At 40.0% G+C, this 14357-nt stretch overlaps 1 protein-coding gene across 3 annotated transcripts in view; it reads left to right on the forward strand.

Moving 5' to 3' along the window:
• Syt4 (Synaptotagmin 4) overlaps window positions 1-14357 on the forward strand; it is an 82253-nt gene that overhangs the window by 9487 nt on the left and 58409 nt on the right. For 2 of the 3 annotated variants that reach the window (XR_002673592.2, XM_022807045.2), the window contains exon 2: window positions 347-772. The exons of the other annotated variant lie outside the window; for it this stretch is intronic. Coding sequence is in view for 1 of the 2 variants with exons in the window: in XM_022807045.2 (XP_022662780.1) it covers window positions 688-772 (85 nt within the window). In the remaining variant the exon portion in view is untranslated. The remainder of the gene's footprint in view (window positions 1-346; window positions 773-14357) is intronic. 3 annotated transcript variants of the gene reach the window in all.

Below are 14357 nucleotides of genomic sequence, written 5' to 3' on the forward strand. Positions count from 1 at the left end.
CTTCGCTGCCTGTTATATAGATGGTGTATTTTTGAGGCTATGTATGAGGTTATTTAGTATATTATTCATGACCCACATACATGTGTATATATATGAGCAAAATGGCAAAGGCAAGACAGACAAAAACAGAATAAGTGTAGGACCTAATTCATGCAAGTGGCCACCTGGCCAATTGGGGGCTTTGTTCTAAAATGTACTAGGTATAGCCATGGAGTATACGGTCCCGGGTCTATACGATGCTGGGCTCACGGGAAAAGGAGTGCTAACGGCGAATTGGAAATCGCCAAAAATCAGATGTATGTAAATACTCGCAACCGGTGGCGCTCTCTATTGGCTATTTTTTCAGACTCGAGCAGAAACTGCTCCAGGGGGCGCTGCACCCATCTCCGCGCAGGCTTCCCACTCCATATCGTCCGTCTGCCTCTGCTTGAGTCGGTCGTAGCCCTAGAGTACAAGGCCGTACTAACAGCGCTATTTGAGAGCAGCTGCATCAACTGCGGCACGGTTGCGGTTGATGTTGGGGGTTACCGCTGTTCTTGCCATAATGGTGATCTGAAGAAAGCAACCGATCTGATTTGGACATCTGGTTACAGTGATTCCCAGGATTCAGTGTTAAGTAGTGTCGGCAAGGGTGTGCTCATTATTATTGTGTGAGGCGTGTAGAAACTCTCCACCAAGAGCCGCGGAATGAAGCTCGGCCACGGTGGAACTTACGATGGACCTGGATTTATATCCGGCCAGGGTTATAGCGCCACGGAACATTTAGCCAACGGTGAGTGTACTTGATTGCCACTACGGCCGCTAACAGTATTGGCAGTACGTAACACTTAACATAGACACACATAAGCCACCCACAAGTCGGTCAGTATAGATACATCTTCACCGCGACAACCGTTAACAAATTGCTGCGAGTGTGTTCTTACCTCTGTGTTATTTCTATATACGTAGATTTTGTGAATAGTTTAGAAGAAGGTTCCGGTGACGACTGCTGACTCAGTTACCATGCACTTTAATTGTCAGTCGCAAGTGAACCTTAATTGCGCTTATCAATGCTAAACATGGTACAGAATAATAGGTTATCATGTTTATTGTTCTGTGACATGTGGGTGAGGTGTGGGCCAGGAGCCTTTGCCATGCGAGGTACCCTTGAGGATGAGTCAAAGACTATCTACCGTTTTAATACATAAGCATATGTATGTGCAAATAGGATGCATCGGGGTATTCGCATCTAGCGACAACACTCTTTTATGAAAACGAGACCAACAGGCTTTACGAGTCTTTCTCGTTTTACTGACTCCATTTACGAGCGACAGCCCTTCTAACGTTTAGGCAATGGGAAAGGTGATCCAAGCTCTGCGATGTAAATACATTACATTGCATATCAGTAGCCAGTCCATAGTTCCACCAGTTCCCTAATTAGTTCCTACAGACCTGGTAGGTGACTGGCTACCTATAGTAAACCGGAAGCTGCAAATTACATCCTTAGATTATTTATTTATAAATTAAATATAGAGGATTCCTTTATTAAATAGTGCAGTTGAGCAGATTCAATTCTGATAAACTATGTATCTGTTTGTGCGCATCATTACCACTTATATCAAGTCAAAATGTTATGTAATTCAAATGTAATTATATAACTGTATTAAAAATTAGTTAACGTATCAAACGATGGACTGTACGATTAAAAACGCTTTGAGAGGTCTGATATCCCTGAACGGTCTTTAAAGGGACAACTGTGTGATTCGAACTTACATCGGCGGTCAGGGGCACTCGGAAGATGGGTCATGTATTGAGGAGATGTTAATGTGGGATGCTCGGAAGAAGTATGCGCTAGAAGAAACCTATGCGCTAGCTACTTCTAGCTCTTGCATATCTACTCATCTCTCTCCTCTAGCCGTCGTCCTGGGACAGGAAGTTCGACATTACTGGGACATATTTCCCTGAGTCATCATCATTTTTATGATGAGTGAGCTTCTGACTACCTGCTTTGCAGTCTTACTAACCTGCTTGTGCATCTCAGTATCAAATCGTATTTTCAAATCCTTACTCGAGCAGACAGAAGGATAGTTTAGACAGAAGTCCCCTCTACAAAAACCTGTCGTCACCTTTGGTCTACTTGACAGACACAGGTGTTACCATATTTCTAAGTGGCCATCTAACGATACATCGTACCCTCTTTTTTGAAAGCTGCTGACCTTTCCATGCAAGTAAGAAAAGGGTTTCATTCGGCTTTCGTTCAGCTAGAATGGTTCAACCGAGCGACAGGTGTTGACTGAGAGACCATTGCTTTTCAGTGCTATACACGATATGGCCCAACAACTCAAAGGCAAAATAATTATGCTGCCATTTTTGGCTGTAGCAGCAGGTGACCTGTTCTAATTTCTCAAAAGCTTTATCTCATCTCAGTCGAGAGTCTATAATGAAAAAAACAGAGAGAAAAACATGGGTCTAAAATGACAGAGGTAACTCCTTCAAGCTTCGGAATCCTAAAGTGCTCTACAACGCACGCAAGGTCTTCCAATTACAGACTTCCCGGGGCATCGTTCTACAAGGCTTTGTTGTATCGTGCAACTAGCCCCACTTTATTATTAGAGGGCTCTAAGGCAGCATTTGAGGCTTCAGAGATCGCCAAAGTCACACGCGTTCTAGTGTCTCAGAGACGTGGCGTTTCCAGATGTTATTCCTATGAACGCTTACGGGTACTGGGGATAGTGACGAATCATCATGTTGTTCGTCACAGTCAAGACTTATTCGAATGCAAGTGAAACTTTATTCACAGATGGCTTAAGCCTGTTTTGGGGTGTAGAGATTAATTTTATATTCCTGGGAAGAGAGTAGAGTTGAATCTGGTGGGGTATGAAGGTGCGTCTGCATCAGGTAAAGACCAAGCAACGTCTAGTCCTCTCTATAGAGTCTAGTGATAACTAGCCAGTTGACTAAGAATCTCTGCTTATGTAAATTCGCTTAATAGTATGTTAACCGGCGCAGTTTGCCTTAAAGTAAAGAAAGGTCTCGTCCGTTCGCCAACCTACATGGCACTGATACAGTTGCAGTACACAGTTTCGCGTGTCTATGTTATGTCCATTACTGAGAACGATTCGCTGAATAATGTGAAACGATAATAACCCTTCTGTTCGGTACGAGTAGAATTGTGCTATATTGCTCTCCTTATGATAGATATCGACATATTTTAGGTAGAGAGGCTTATTATTTATTAGCGGCGATGGTAAAGATGTCGAGCCAAACATATAATGAAAACGCACAAACCTTCTAGAAGGCTTGACAATCCTGTAAAAGTCGCGTCTTGGTATCAGTTTTTGAGAGAAATCTCAAAGCAAAGAATATGCAGCAGATTTAGCCTTTTCAGCTCAATAAAGTAGGTTTAGGCCTCGATTTTTGGCAGCGGGCTTCAATATTCTGCCAGTTGACGGTTAGGTATCACAGACAAATATCACTGGCATTGGAATGAGAGAAGTTTTTGGGTAGATGGAAATAAATCTGCAAGATGGATAATAGAAATAAAGCCCAGATACTGTGTGCAATTTAGATGCATGCCCTCACAGTATATATTCAGGAAAAATAAGAGAGAGCTGATAAAAAATATAGCCATACGAATAAACGACTAGCTGTTATTATCACAGAAAGACTTTTGTATGCTTCATAATTACCTGTCTATTGGTTGTAAATACCTAATAACTGAAACCGCCGATGCGATAGACGGGTCTCAATCACCCGTTGAATAAGGTATATTGTTTTTTCTTGCGGCAGCCGTAATTTAGTGAACCTTGTGGTTAAAGGGTTCTAAGTTCCGGTGCCTTTGGCATAAATCTGTTAACTATTATATGCATGGATCGCTTTCGAAACGAACTTTCTTTGGAATGTATATGATTGTGTCTAAGTATAGCTTCGACAGGAAGAGTGAGGAACTGTGTATACATTCTGCTCATTTCTTAAATGCTCGTTTTAGTACATAGTATATATACAAATAGTAGTAGTAGTTGTAGTAGTAGCAATAATTTTTTAACCAAGGATTTCAATTTGTCATGTACAATTTTCAAGCTTCAAGTAAGGAGCCTAGAGGCCTTTGCATAAGTGTAATACTATTTATTCAGTTAGTATCACCAACGTGGCAATTATAATAAAGAAATGTTGAAACAAGTTTCAATTCCGAAAGGTAACTATCTGACATTTCTTCGATTCCATCGAATATTTTGTCGGAATTCGAGAAACAGCTAATTATTAGATAGATAACCTATTAACCTCGCACGAACTACTCGAAATAGCTTCAGTTAATACGGATTTAACACCGACAATACGACACATTTTATCTTAGAGGTTGCATCTTAGAGTAACCTCGCTATCGGTTTTACAGAATAGAATTAAGGCTGTGAGATCAACTGATACAGTACATTTGTCATTTGGCATTGTTACGCGGGCCTATTTGAGCACGACCGTTGAAAATCATTCGGTTAGTCTACAGAACTTCGTCGCTTTACATTTCTCTCGCTATAGCAGGTTTCGTATGAAAGCGCGGCATTTTCAAAGGCATCTATTTCAAGCGCTTATGGCTATCTGACCGTAACATGGGTAAAACATTGGCTAACCTACGAATTTTACTCAGATACTGACTAGTCAATGAAATGTTTTGTTTCTGCCCTTCATCACTGAAGTCTATTTCAGCGTTGCACTGGTCCTATTAATATTTCGATGAGCGTAAAGGTAGCAAGTAAAGAAAGAGAGCCTTAGTTCAATTAGTTAATTGTAGGTCTCGAGCATTAATGCAGTTTTTTTTTAGTAATAGAGTTCTAAACCTAACAAATTGAGCTTGATAAAGTGAAATCTACTATTTGGTTAGCAGTTATTTTTAATCACAAACTCGGAAGGACATTAAAGGAGCAAGCAGACTCTTTGCGTCATCAGCTTACTTAGTATTTCTAAATGCACAATTATTTCTTCAAGTAATCTCTGTCAAGGCTTTTTTTTTTCTCTAGATTTCAACAGTAATTTTCAAAGGTAGAATGATTATTGGAGCCTTGTAGTCTTACTAGGAAACATGCCTCATCTACTAAACTGTATCACCCCCACAAAGGAAATGTATACATTTCATCAGTTCTAATAGCGGTACCGATTGCGAACTGTGAGTTTCATTTCGGTAGAACAGCTCCCATATACAAACAGGCTGGCGACGAGTTCTTCTGGTATGTTTTATCAAACCTATTGGATACGTCATGTGTTAAAAGTAAACTACTCGAGTTGTAAATGGATCATTACTGAGACAGCATTGACTTGAGGATCAGGGAATTTTGCAGGTAGCCTGCCAGCTACAATGGCGTAAGAGCATATTCATTTAGCTACGAAGGCCAGCTAGTAATATCGGGACTGGTACAAACGTCCGGTATAGTCGACTGGTTAATCTGTAAGCTATGACTGGTTCAGGAACGTGCCTGGAGGGGCCACCACCTCCCTGTTCCTTGCATTCATTTGCTATATGGTTGCTTTTCTAAGGAACGATCGCTGCTATGTGATGCTTTATACGTGCTTTCTACGCGACAGCTTCCTGCCAGCTCTTCAATGACTCTATGCCTAAATACGATTACCTGAAAGGAAAACTACAAGCAGTAACCAAAAGCAGGAGAAATAGTTTCTGAGCGAACCTCAGGAGGACTGAACTGCCTCTCCTACCTGGATAGTAAAAGTTCGCTCCTGGCGTCACGTAGCTTTCTCCATAGAAAACTGTTTATAGGCCCAATTGATTACTCAAGGACAACCAAACCTATCCAACAAGTCGGCCCATTTTGCCCTATGCGAGTCCTCAGATTATGTATATAGTAGAAGTTAGGGTATCTCGATATGGTCAGATAGCACAGAATCTTGGATTCTCAATTGATTTCAATAGATATGCAGACCTAGTAAAAATCGATGGTTGTGCTTAGTGGGAATGTGTATGGAGAAAATAACTTTTCAACAAAAATAGTGATCATTTATTTTTCGAGTCAACGCCCTTAAAACCTGTGATTCAAAATTGAGCTTTTTCTAGTTACATAGTTAACTCTGATAACGCAGAATCGATTGTACTACGTGTTTACATGGTATATCTGCGTAGGAAATTTGCCCCACGAGGAAAGTCTGAAGTTCAGTATTAAGACAAAAATTGAACCGTTTATTGGTCTCTATATATGCATAGCTCACCTAACGTAGATATCGTTGAGAGTTTGTTTGACCGAATGCGTGTATAATACATGTACCTGTTAATTTTTGAGATCGAAATGTGTCTTAAACATGTTTTAATGGCTTTTAGAAGACTAAAACACTTACAGACCATTTCTATTTCATCTAAAATATAAGGCGTTATTGAACACGCTGACTATTATTCTCCAAGAGCCATCAGAAACTTCATTAGGAACCGGGTTCTTGGTACCGATTGACCTACTCGACAAGGGTTACAAAGACACCATTGTTAGTCGTGCATTTTAAAAAGAATGGAACAAAGAGCGCTCGTACTTGATTTGTCCTTTCTTTGAATTCACTAGATCATATTTTTTTAATATAAATGTAGAGTTTTTCTAGAAGAAAACAAATGAAACATGCAATCGTTACCATTTTAGAGAAAAACTGTGTTTCATTACTTTTATTTAGTATGTCGTATGTCATATATATATCTCCGTTTCTGTCGTCGTAAAGGTATATTATTTATACCAGAAAAGTACTAGAAAAGCATTCTCCTAAAATCAGCAGCAATTGAAAAAAACACGAACTAAACCTACGGATTGTACACATTTGTTATCTTTCTAAACTGGCAAAAAAGAAACCAACAGTTCCAGCTTAAAAATAACGCGTCGTATACTGGAGAACTGGCAAACCGTCGAAATAAAGGGCTCGCTAGAGATAGTATTACTGCTTCATGTAAATTTGTGCATATATTCGTACAGGCACTGATACGCTGGATTTATTATTTATGTGACGTATATCCTATTGGAAGGACACTACGCTCTCATTATAAAGTCAATTTCCTTAGCCCTATTTTGCAAATGGATTGGAAGTGAAATTGTCTCATGATAGATTATGGAGAAAAAAATTATTTACGTATAACGAGGTAATTGAACGTTGTCGATAGTTCAGTCGAATATGGTGGCCGTCGCATTGCAGCACGATCGAGTACTGAGCCTTAATGCTGCACGTATCTTGTGTATTTGTTCACATCAGCTTTTCCCTTAACCAGATTTTAGGAACGTGTTTCTTTAGCAATTCATAGCTGTAGACAGACACCAACATGGCTCACACGCACAGTTCAGAACAGAGTCTAAATAGCTCTCCCTCTACACCGAGGACGTATCGTAAGAGCTTGGTCGTTTTTCTCACAATGGAGATTGACAAATAAAATGACCCGTCTCGACATCGACCTATCCTCCGATCTCCCATAAGGCGACCCCAGCCGGCACCCATGCCACTTCACCCCGAATGGCCCCAATGTGTTTGCCGCATTTGTGTGGGTTTCACGATCGGAGTGACGGAAACCTGTGGCCACATCAGCGGGTCTTTAGAGCCTACTGCAACCCCACTGCTGTTTGCCTGGTCCCTTCTGTCCCCTGCTCTCGTTATTTAGATTGTCTACCGCCCAATTTCCAGCTCCCTTACACTTGTCAGCGTTGTCCCCACTATTTGTTCGTGATTCCGTTGTAGCAGTGGCAATTCGCCAAATAGATCACACAGAGACAACGAACGAACACGGTTATATAAGTTGTTACTCGCGGATACTCAACGATTGAGGATTGGCATTCCGTTTAAGGAATCATTTGCTAGGCTTTCGTATAAAACCGAGTGAGGTCATCCGGGGGCCCAAATAATGTACTGTTACTTAGTACAGATAACAACCGGAATCACTGCCGAATTGTCTTACTATATGGTCTTTAGGAGCCTTGAGAGCAGAGGAAGAATCAAGATGCTCGAGTTGCTATTCATGAGGACACCCTATCAATATAACTCATACACTTGATAAATTTTCATATATATTTACGATTGCCCAAAGGGGCTAACCATTAAGTGTATATATTCCTAGATTATGAATATTCTACATGACAGCACTTGGTGATCGGAACGTGCCAGCAAAACTTTATACATCGTCCAATTTTCTTTTTATCGATCTTGATGTAACGATGGGACAACACTATTAACCGTAATATAGTAAAATTAATTCATTTTTTCTAAACTAAAAAAATATTGGAAATATAACTCCCAAACGTCATGCTGATGATTCGGGCGAACAAATTGAAGAGCCTTGTTTTGGTGATATATGAGATTTCCACAGGCCCAATGTTCTTTCTCAATCATCCTGTTGTGTCCTGGTATCGGGAATTGTTATTAATTCCTCCATCGAATGGAAGTCTTGCTCGGTCGACCATTCGCTTTCGTTGTTTTCTTTGTCCACATGTCCAGACACACATCGACGGAGAGGTACGACGGTTAGACGGTTCATCAAAACTTTGGAGGTAGTAGTGGCAAAGACCTAAACAAAATAAGAAATGCCTGTCAAGAACACCCACAACGATGAGCCATTTTAGATTTAATGGTGCCTTCACTAAACGCCAGATAGAAGTAACAGGAAACTAGTTAAATGGCTCGGCTACACATCTATCTTTCGTAATTTGTACATTTTTTGCACGCATTTTTGATTATGTAATGCAAGCTGGCTGTGTTATGAAATGGTGGAATAGTAAAAATGTTTGCCTTTTATATTTGAATATAAATTCAGACAAAATCTCAGGATGATTCTTGAGTAGTAGCTTTATTATAGTGCAAATACACTTTGATGCTTTTTAAGCGGTCCCTTGCGCTACGAGTTGCTGTGAGGAACGCAGACGTCCTCAATGCCTTCTTAATGGCCACCGTCTAAGTGCTGTCTGACAAGATCCACACTACAAGTGCCCCTCTGGAAATCTGCTTCGGGGTAGTATGTGCGTTTTCTATATGCGCATCTATATTTTTTCTGCCTCCAATGACCGCCCTTGGTGCCATAAAAAGCTAAATATTGTTAACTTCGAAAACGGATTACATACATTTTTTGCGTTTACTTCCGGTAACAGGCCAAAAGATACCGCGAAAATCACCTAGTGGTTGGACCACCGCCCTCTCGTCAACTGATGGTATCTAGTATATTTGTTTAGAGGGCAGAGGATGAAATATGCCGTTGACAGTGCTACTGACGTTATTTAGTAATATTATATAGAAATTCAATTTAGATGATGGATAGGCCGGTAGGCCCCTGTAGGACTAGGTTTAGTAGAGAAGATTCTACATCCGCAGAATGGACGAAATTTCCGCAAGGTTTACAATAAAGGTAGGCCGTGTCACAAAGAACAACTCTATGCGCCTAAAGGACAATAAGAAAGTGTTGTTGAACTTCAACTACCAAACCCCGTGAAACAATCCCTTTTGACTTTTCTACGACTGAAGTATAGTAGGCGCGACGGTTTGAAAGACGTGGACTTTTGAGAGGTACTGGTTTGTTTGGAGGTAAGAAAGACAGTGGTCTCGTAAACGTAGCCGGCGACCCACCTACCAGCTTAATGTATCAACCTCTGGCCGATGAGCCAAAGGCAGAAAAGAATACAAATGTTTAACGGCTAAACTGAATGCCTGGAGAAAGAACTTCGCTATTCTCGACGGATCTAATTAGTGTTGCTCAACGTCTTTGTCGACAACCACCTCTGTTGTTTAATCATTTTTCATGACACTAAATTTAATTTAATCTGATTTCTATAACTACGTAGTGGATTACCAACGGAACTTTTCTGGTTTCAAATCAATAAATAATCTAATTAGATATAATAGGCTATCTAGTAACGTGCCGAAATGGCCTTACCGAATCGCTAAAGGCCCGTCTATCCGATATAGCATTATCCTAAATGATTTCTTCAGATGACCTTAGGGCGTTTGAGCTTAGAAGGCGCCGCTCATCAACAAGGCGATGCTCAAGCCAAAACTTCGTCTGCTTCAATGCAACCGTATATTTATTTCCAATCAAGTAGATTTTTCAAGAGTGGGCTTTGGCCATAGAAGCCTTCGGACAGCGAATAACAAGCGTCCAACGGGAATAATCGATGTTCCAATAGCGGCTTTCGTTACCAAGCGGCACTTGAATAGCAATGATATAAGAATGGAAGCGCGCTACTTAAATACTGTACATTGGTGCGTAACCCTATAATCAAATTAAGCACTGCCTTGCAAGCAAAAGCTGCTTGTCCTTTCGAATTGTTGGAGGAACCTAATACTAGTATTATAAGTACGCTCTAATTGGCATTCCCATATGTAGACATGTATAACGATACGCATGGTTGGTAGCTCCATATCTTGCTCGTAAGCGTATATGGAGATTCATGCTACTTAGAGAGACATTACTATAATATAGTTATAGTATAGCGAGGCGCAATGACGAGCATCTAGTTTGGTGAAACATTAATTGAAAAATAATTTCACAACTCTCATTTTTCGTATCTAATGTTACGTACTTGAGACTGAACCTGAGTTGTAGAGTTTTCTAAAGCTCAGGATCGACAGTCGTTCCTGGGCATAATTCAGTTGAACCATTGTTCCTTCACGAAGTTTGATACAGTACGAGTTTCTTTTGCCAGTTTCATCTTCCTTGTAGCAAACACCGCTAAGTTAAACTCTCCTTTGTTACATCGTGGCCCTTCCGAATGAAGTTCTAAGTCTCCGCTTGTATTTTTACCCTAAATTCTAAAAGTCTCAAGTTTATTTTTTGCCCTTTTCACTTGAAATTGTCTATAGTGTTTGAATATATAGCTACTACAACACTAAACAGCGTCGCAGCGTAACTTAATTTGTTATCGTTAGCTAAACTCTGTTTAGAGGTGAATCTTGTTTCGATGTTTTTGGGCGATACTATAACATTATATGATTTTTCTCTGTTTTGAGAAAATCTTTTTTTTTGGGTAAAAGAAATCGACAATGGAGAATGATTCGTCTGTTTATTTCTGTCATTTCACTAGCTATAAACATAACTATGTATTCGTATTGCTTATTCAATCAAACAATTTTCTATTTTTATTTCAAAGATCATTTTAAATAAAGGTATATTATCTAGCTCAATAAGCTATAACGACGTTAACGAAATAGATAGAATGAAAATTTTGTTCACTCACTGCTGTAGTGTTTAGGTAGATTTTCGCCTATAATAAAACCCTTACTAGAAAATTTACTATAGTAAACATACCTCGTCAAGTATTTTTACAATACTAAGATATTTTACGATAATATAGTACCAGACAGTGTAATCGAGCTCGCGCAGGTTCTATTGTGTTAGTTATAATACAACGGAGTCTCACTTTGATGCGCTCAACAGCATTTTAGCTAACTGAACGCTGTGCTGTCCTGGCTAGGACCTTCGAATAATACATTGCAGCAACACATTATCTAATCGAGTTAGTGCAGGTCACACGATTCAAGGTCATTTAAGGACAACCTCAGCCGTATTCGAACGTTATGTTGCTATCCGTCACGTTAGAGCTATTTAGATGTTTTTCTATTCACGCATTGCCAGTTCACCTTCTACTCGTTACGCAGCTGCCCCACCTATTGCTGGTTACTGCTATGCTTCTTTTTGCCTTATTTGAATCCCTCTATATCTGCTCGCGTCTGAGAAACCTATAGATATAGGGGCAAGGCTTTGGTATTTCAAAAGTGCGGCCAAGAAGCTGCTGTAACGGTTCTTGGGTATCAGGAAAGGAACACTAGCTTGCCTTTACATTCGACCCTCAAGCCTATCGGCGTACTTGTGTATTTCTGCACGCAGCTGAAACGTGACTTTTGGATGTCCCAACGTTAGAAAGAATCTGTACTTGCCCGTATAAAATGTGCGTCTGTCTTCTCGGCTTTTCGACGGCTTGCAGGAATATCTACAATAATTCCTTTAGGCACGATCTGAAGCCTGACTGAAGTAAGACTTTCGTAGTAGTAAGAGGGTACAAGACCAGCTAATCTTATTTCGGGCCCCGCACTTCGTAGTGCGGCAGGTTTGAGATGCAGGTGACACAGCTTTTTGCTGGTGATCACTGAAGACTTACGTGTCATTTCCAAACTTTATTTTCCCCTTCCTGAAGCTCTTTCAGTGTAGTACTTTATAACTTAATCGAATAAATGGTAATGTCTGACAACTAGAAAGTGGCTTTTACTTCATGTTTCTCGTTCTCTCATCGTTTTCTTGCCGTTTCGATCACTCGGTCACGCTCAGACTGGTGCAGTCTATGGCTGAAGCCCGTTAGAGGAAGAAAGGAATAGTCAAACAATTGGTTTATTTTCCGGAAGTCAGCACCCTCTTGGACCCATCAAGCGAATAGTCTTATCAGCCATAGCAGGTAGCCAATATTTAATGCAATTTCGATTATCACTTGAAATTGGGTAAATTTATTATCTAGATAGTCAATAGAGAGATAAGTAAAAAAAAAAAAAAAAAAAGCAGCTTGTTGCAAACTGCTCTCCCATGTACTTATCGAATTTTATGTCGAGTGCTTTAGTAATATAAGTTAGTACATTGATAGAATCCTGAAGACACAGCTTTACGCCCGCTTGCTTGAACGTCCATATGCCACTACTGGGTAGATGGCAAAATGATGGCAATTCGTTGGTAAGTGGTGAGCTCACATTGTCTCCTAGAGTGAGATCGACATCTGGAAGGAGTCAATTATGTGGTCTCCAATAAGATCATAGAACTGACGTCTTATATTATACACACCCTTCACTCAGAGGTATTTTCTATAATTCGTGTACCCTATTGTTTTTTCGTTTCGCAAAGCATGATAGCCTAAACATATCTAATGTTCTAGATGCAAATATCTTGGTTCCTCTACAAGCCCTGCCTTCGTCCAAAAGCAGAAAGTGCGATACTGGTAATATCTAATGGAAACACTAGGTTTTTTCCCCCAGTGTGCTACCCTGTAGAACCACGCAGAAAGCTATATCGTCTATTTTGGCTTTTTACCTATATGTGATACTTAATGCTAGTTCGGATACAATAAAGCATGTAGGACAATTAATATTCCCAAAACTTATATGGGCTGGGGATAGTTGATGTAGAAGTTTCGCTATGCTACTTGATACTGTTATAATATCTGAAACTCCTTATGCCGATAAGGAAAACTGTTGGCATCTGTGCTTATGCAGAGGTAAGTATTTTCGATGGAACTTAAAACTTTAGACAGTAAATCTACATTAAAGCAGGCCGCAGCTGGCGATTAGTGCGAGTCCTCTTAATGTGCCGAATAATTTTCATTTACTCTGGTTTCTTTTACTTGAAGAATTCGTCAGTGCAAGTCATTATATTCAACAGTACTAGACTATGCCTCCAGCTCAGTTTAATTTGAACAAGTCCTTCCTAGGCGTTTAGTGCCAATCTTCCTATTATATCCATGAGCTCAGCAGCTTGAAGTATGAAATTATAATGCTAAAATAAACGAGGAGGACAGAGCTGGTAATAATAGGAGCGTTCTGCGTCATTACCGTCTATTTAGACGAAAGACTCACTTAAGCCATCTGTAACTCAAGTTCGACTCGATACACCCAACTGATCTTTAAGACGATATGTAACGCTAGACCATATTTGTTCGATAATTATCCCGTCTAAATAAAATGAGTAAGTTATGTTATATGTACCTGGATTAGCTGCCTTAGATGTAAACACGGTACATATGTAATAAAATACCCGCATTTCGGATCGCTTATTGCCTAATAGAAAACATCCTCCATCACAATTCGTAGCAACTCGAATTACTGGAACTAGACGGCACACTTTAACTAGGAGTGCGGAACAACAGCAAAAAAGTGGAACTATTAAAAAAAAAAAGTAAAGCAGATATGGAAAATTAGGTTTAAGCGCTCAACTAGGTGACACCACTTAGTAGCCACATAAACGTAGCCCTATAAATTTATGAAGAATACCTAGGCCTTTTTATAGTGTAATATCTCTTAGCCAATTATTCTTACATACGCAGTACTGCGAAAATAAACTCAACAAGAGATGTCGGAAAAACACAAAACGTTCAGTTACTAGAAATGGTCAATAGGAAACCGATGCTAAATGATATATTCGAAAGAATGCCTGAATAATAATATGGCCGACAAAGCAAGTCAAGGTTCTGAATCGCGCTTTTATAGACTCAATGAAACGCCAATTACGTTGTCCAGGTGGCGAAAGAACTTCAATTTGCTGCTTCATCTAATGATGGAACGTCCCTCTGCTAGGAACATCCTCGCACGAATCGCAATACTTCTTACGCACTAAACACGAAGGGAGCATATGATTCCTGGTTAAAAGATAACTCATGTTATGATCGTCAAGTTCTTCC

The sequence above is a fragment of the Varroa destructor genome, unplaced genomic scaffold (genome assembly GCF_002443255.2).
Source record: "Varroa destructor unplaced genomic scaffold, Vdes_3.0 BEIS01000005.1, whole genome shotgun sequence".
NCBI lineage: Eukaryota > Metazoa > Arthropoda > Arachnida > Mesostigmata > Varroidae > Varroa > Varroa destructor.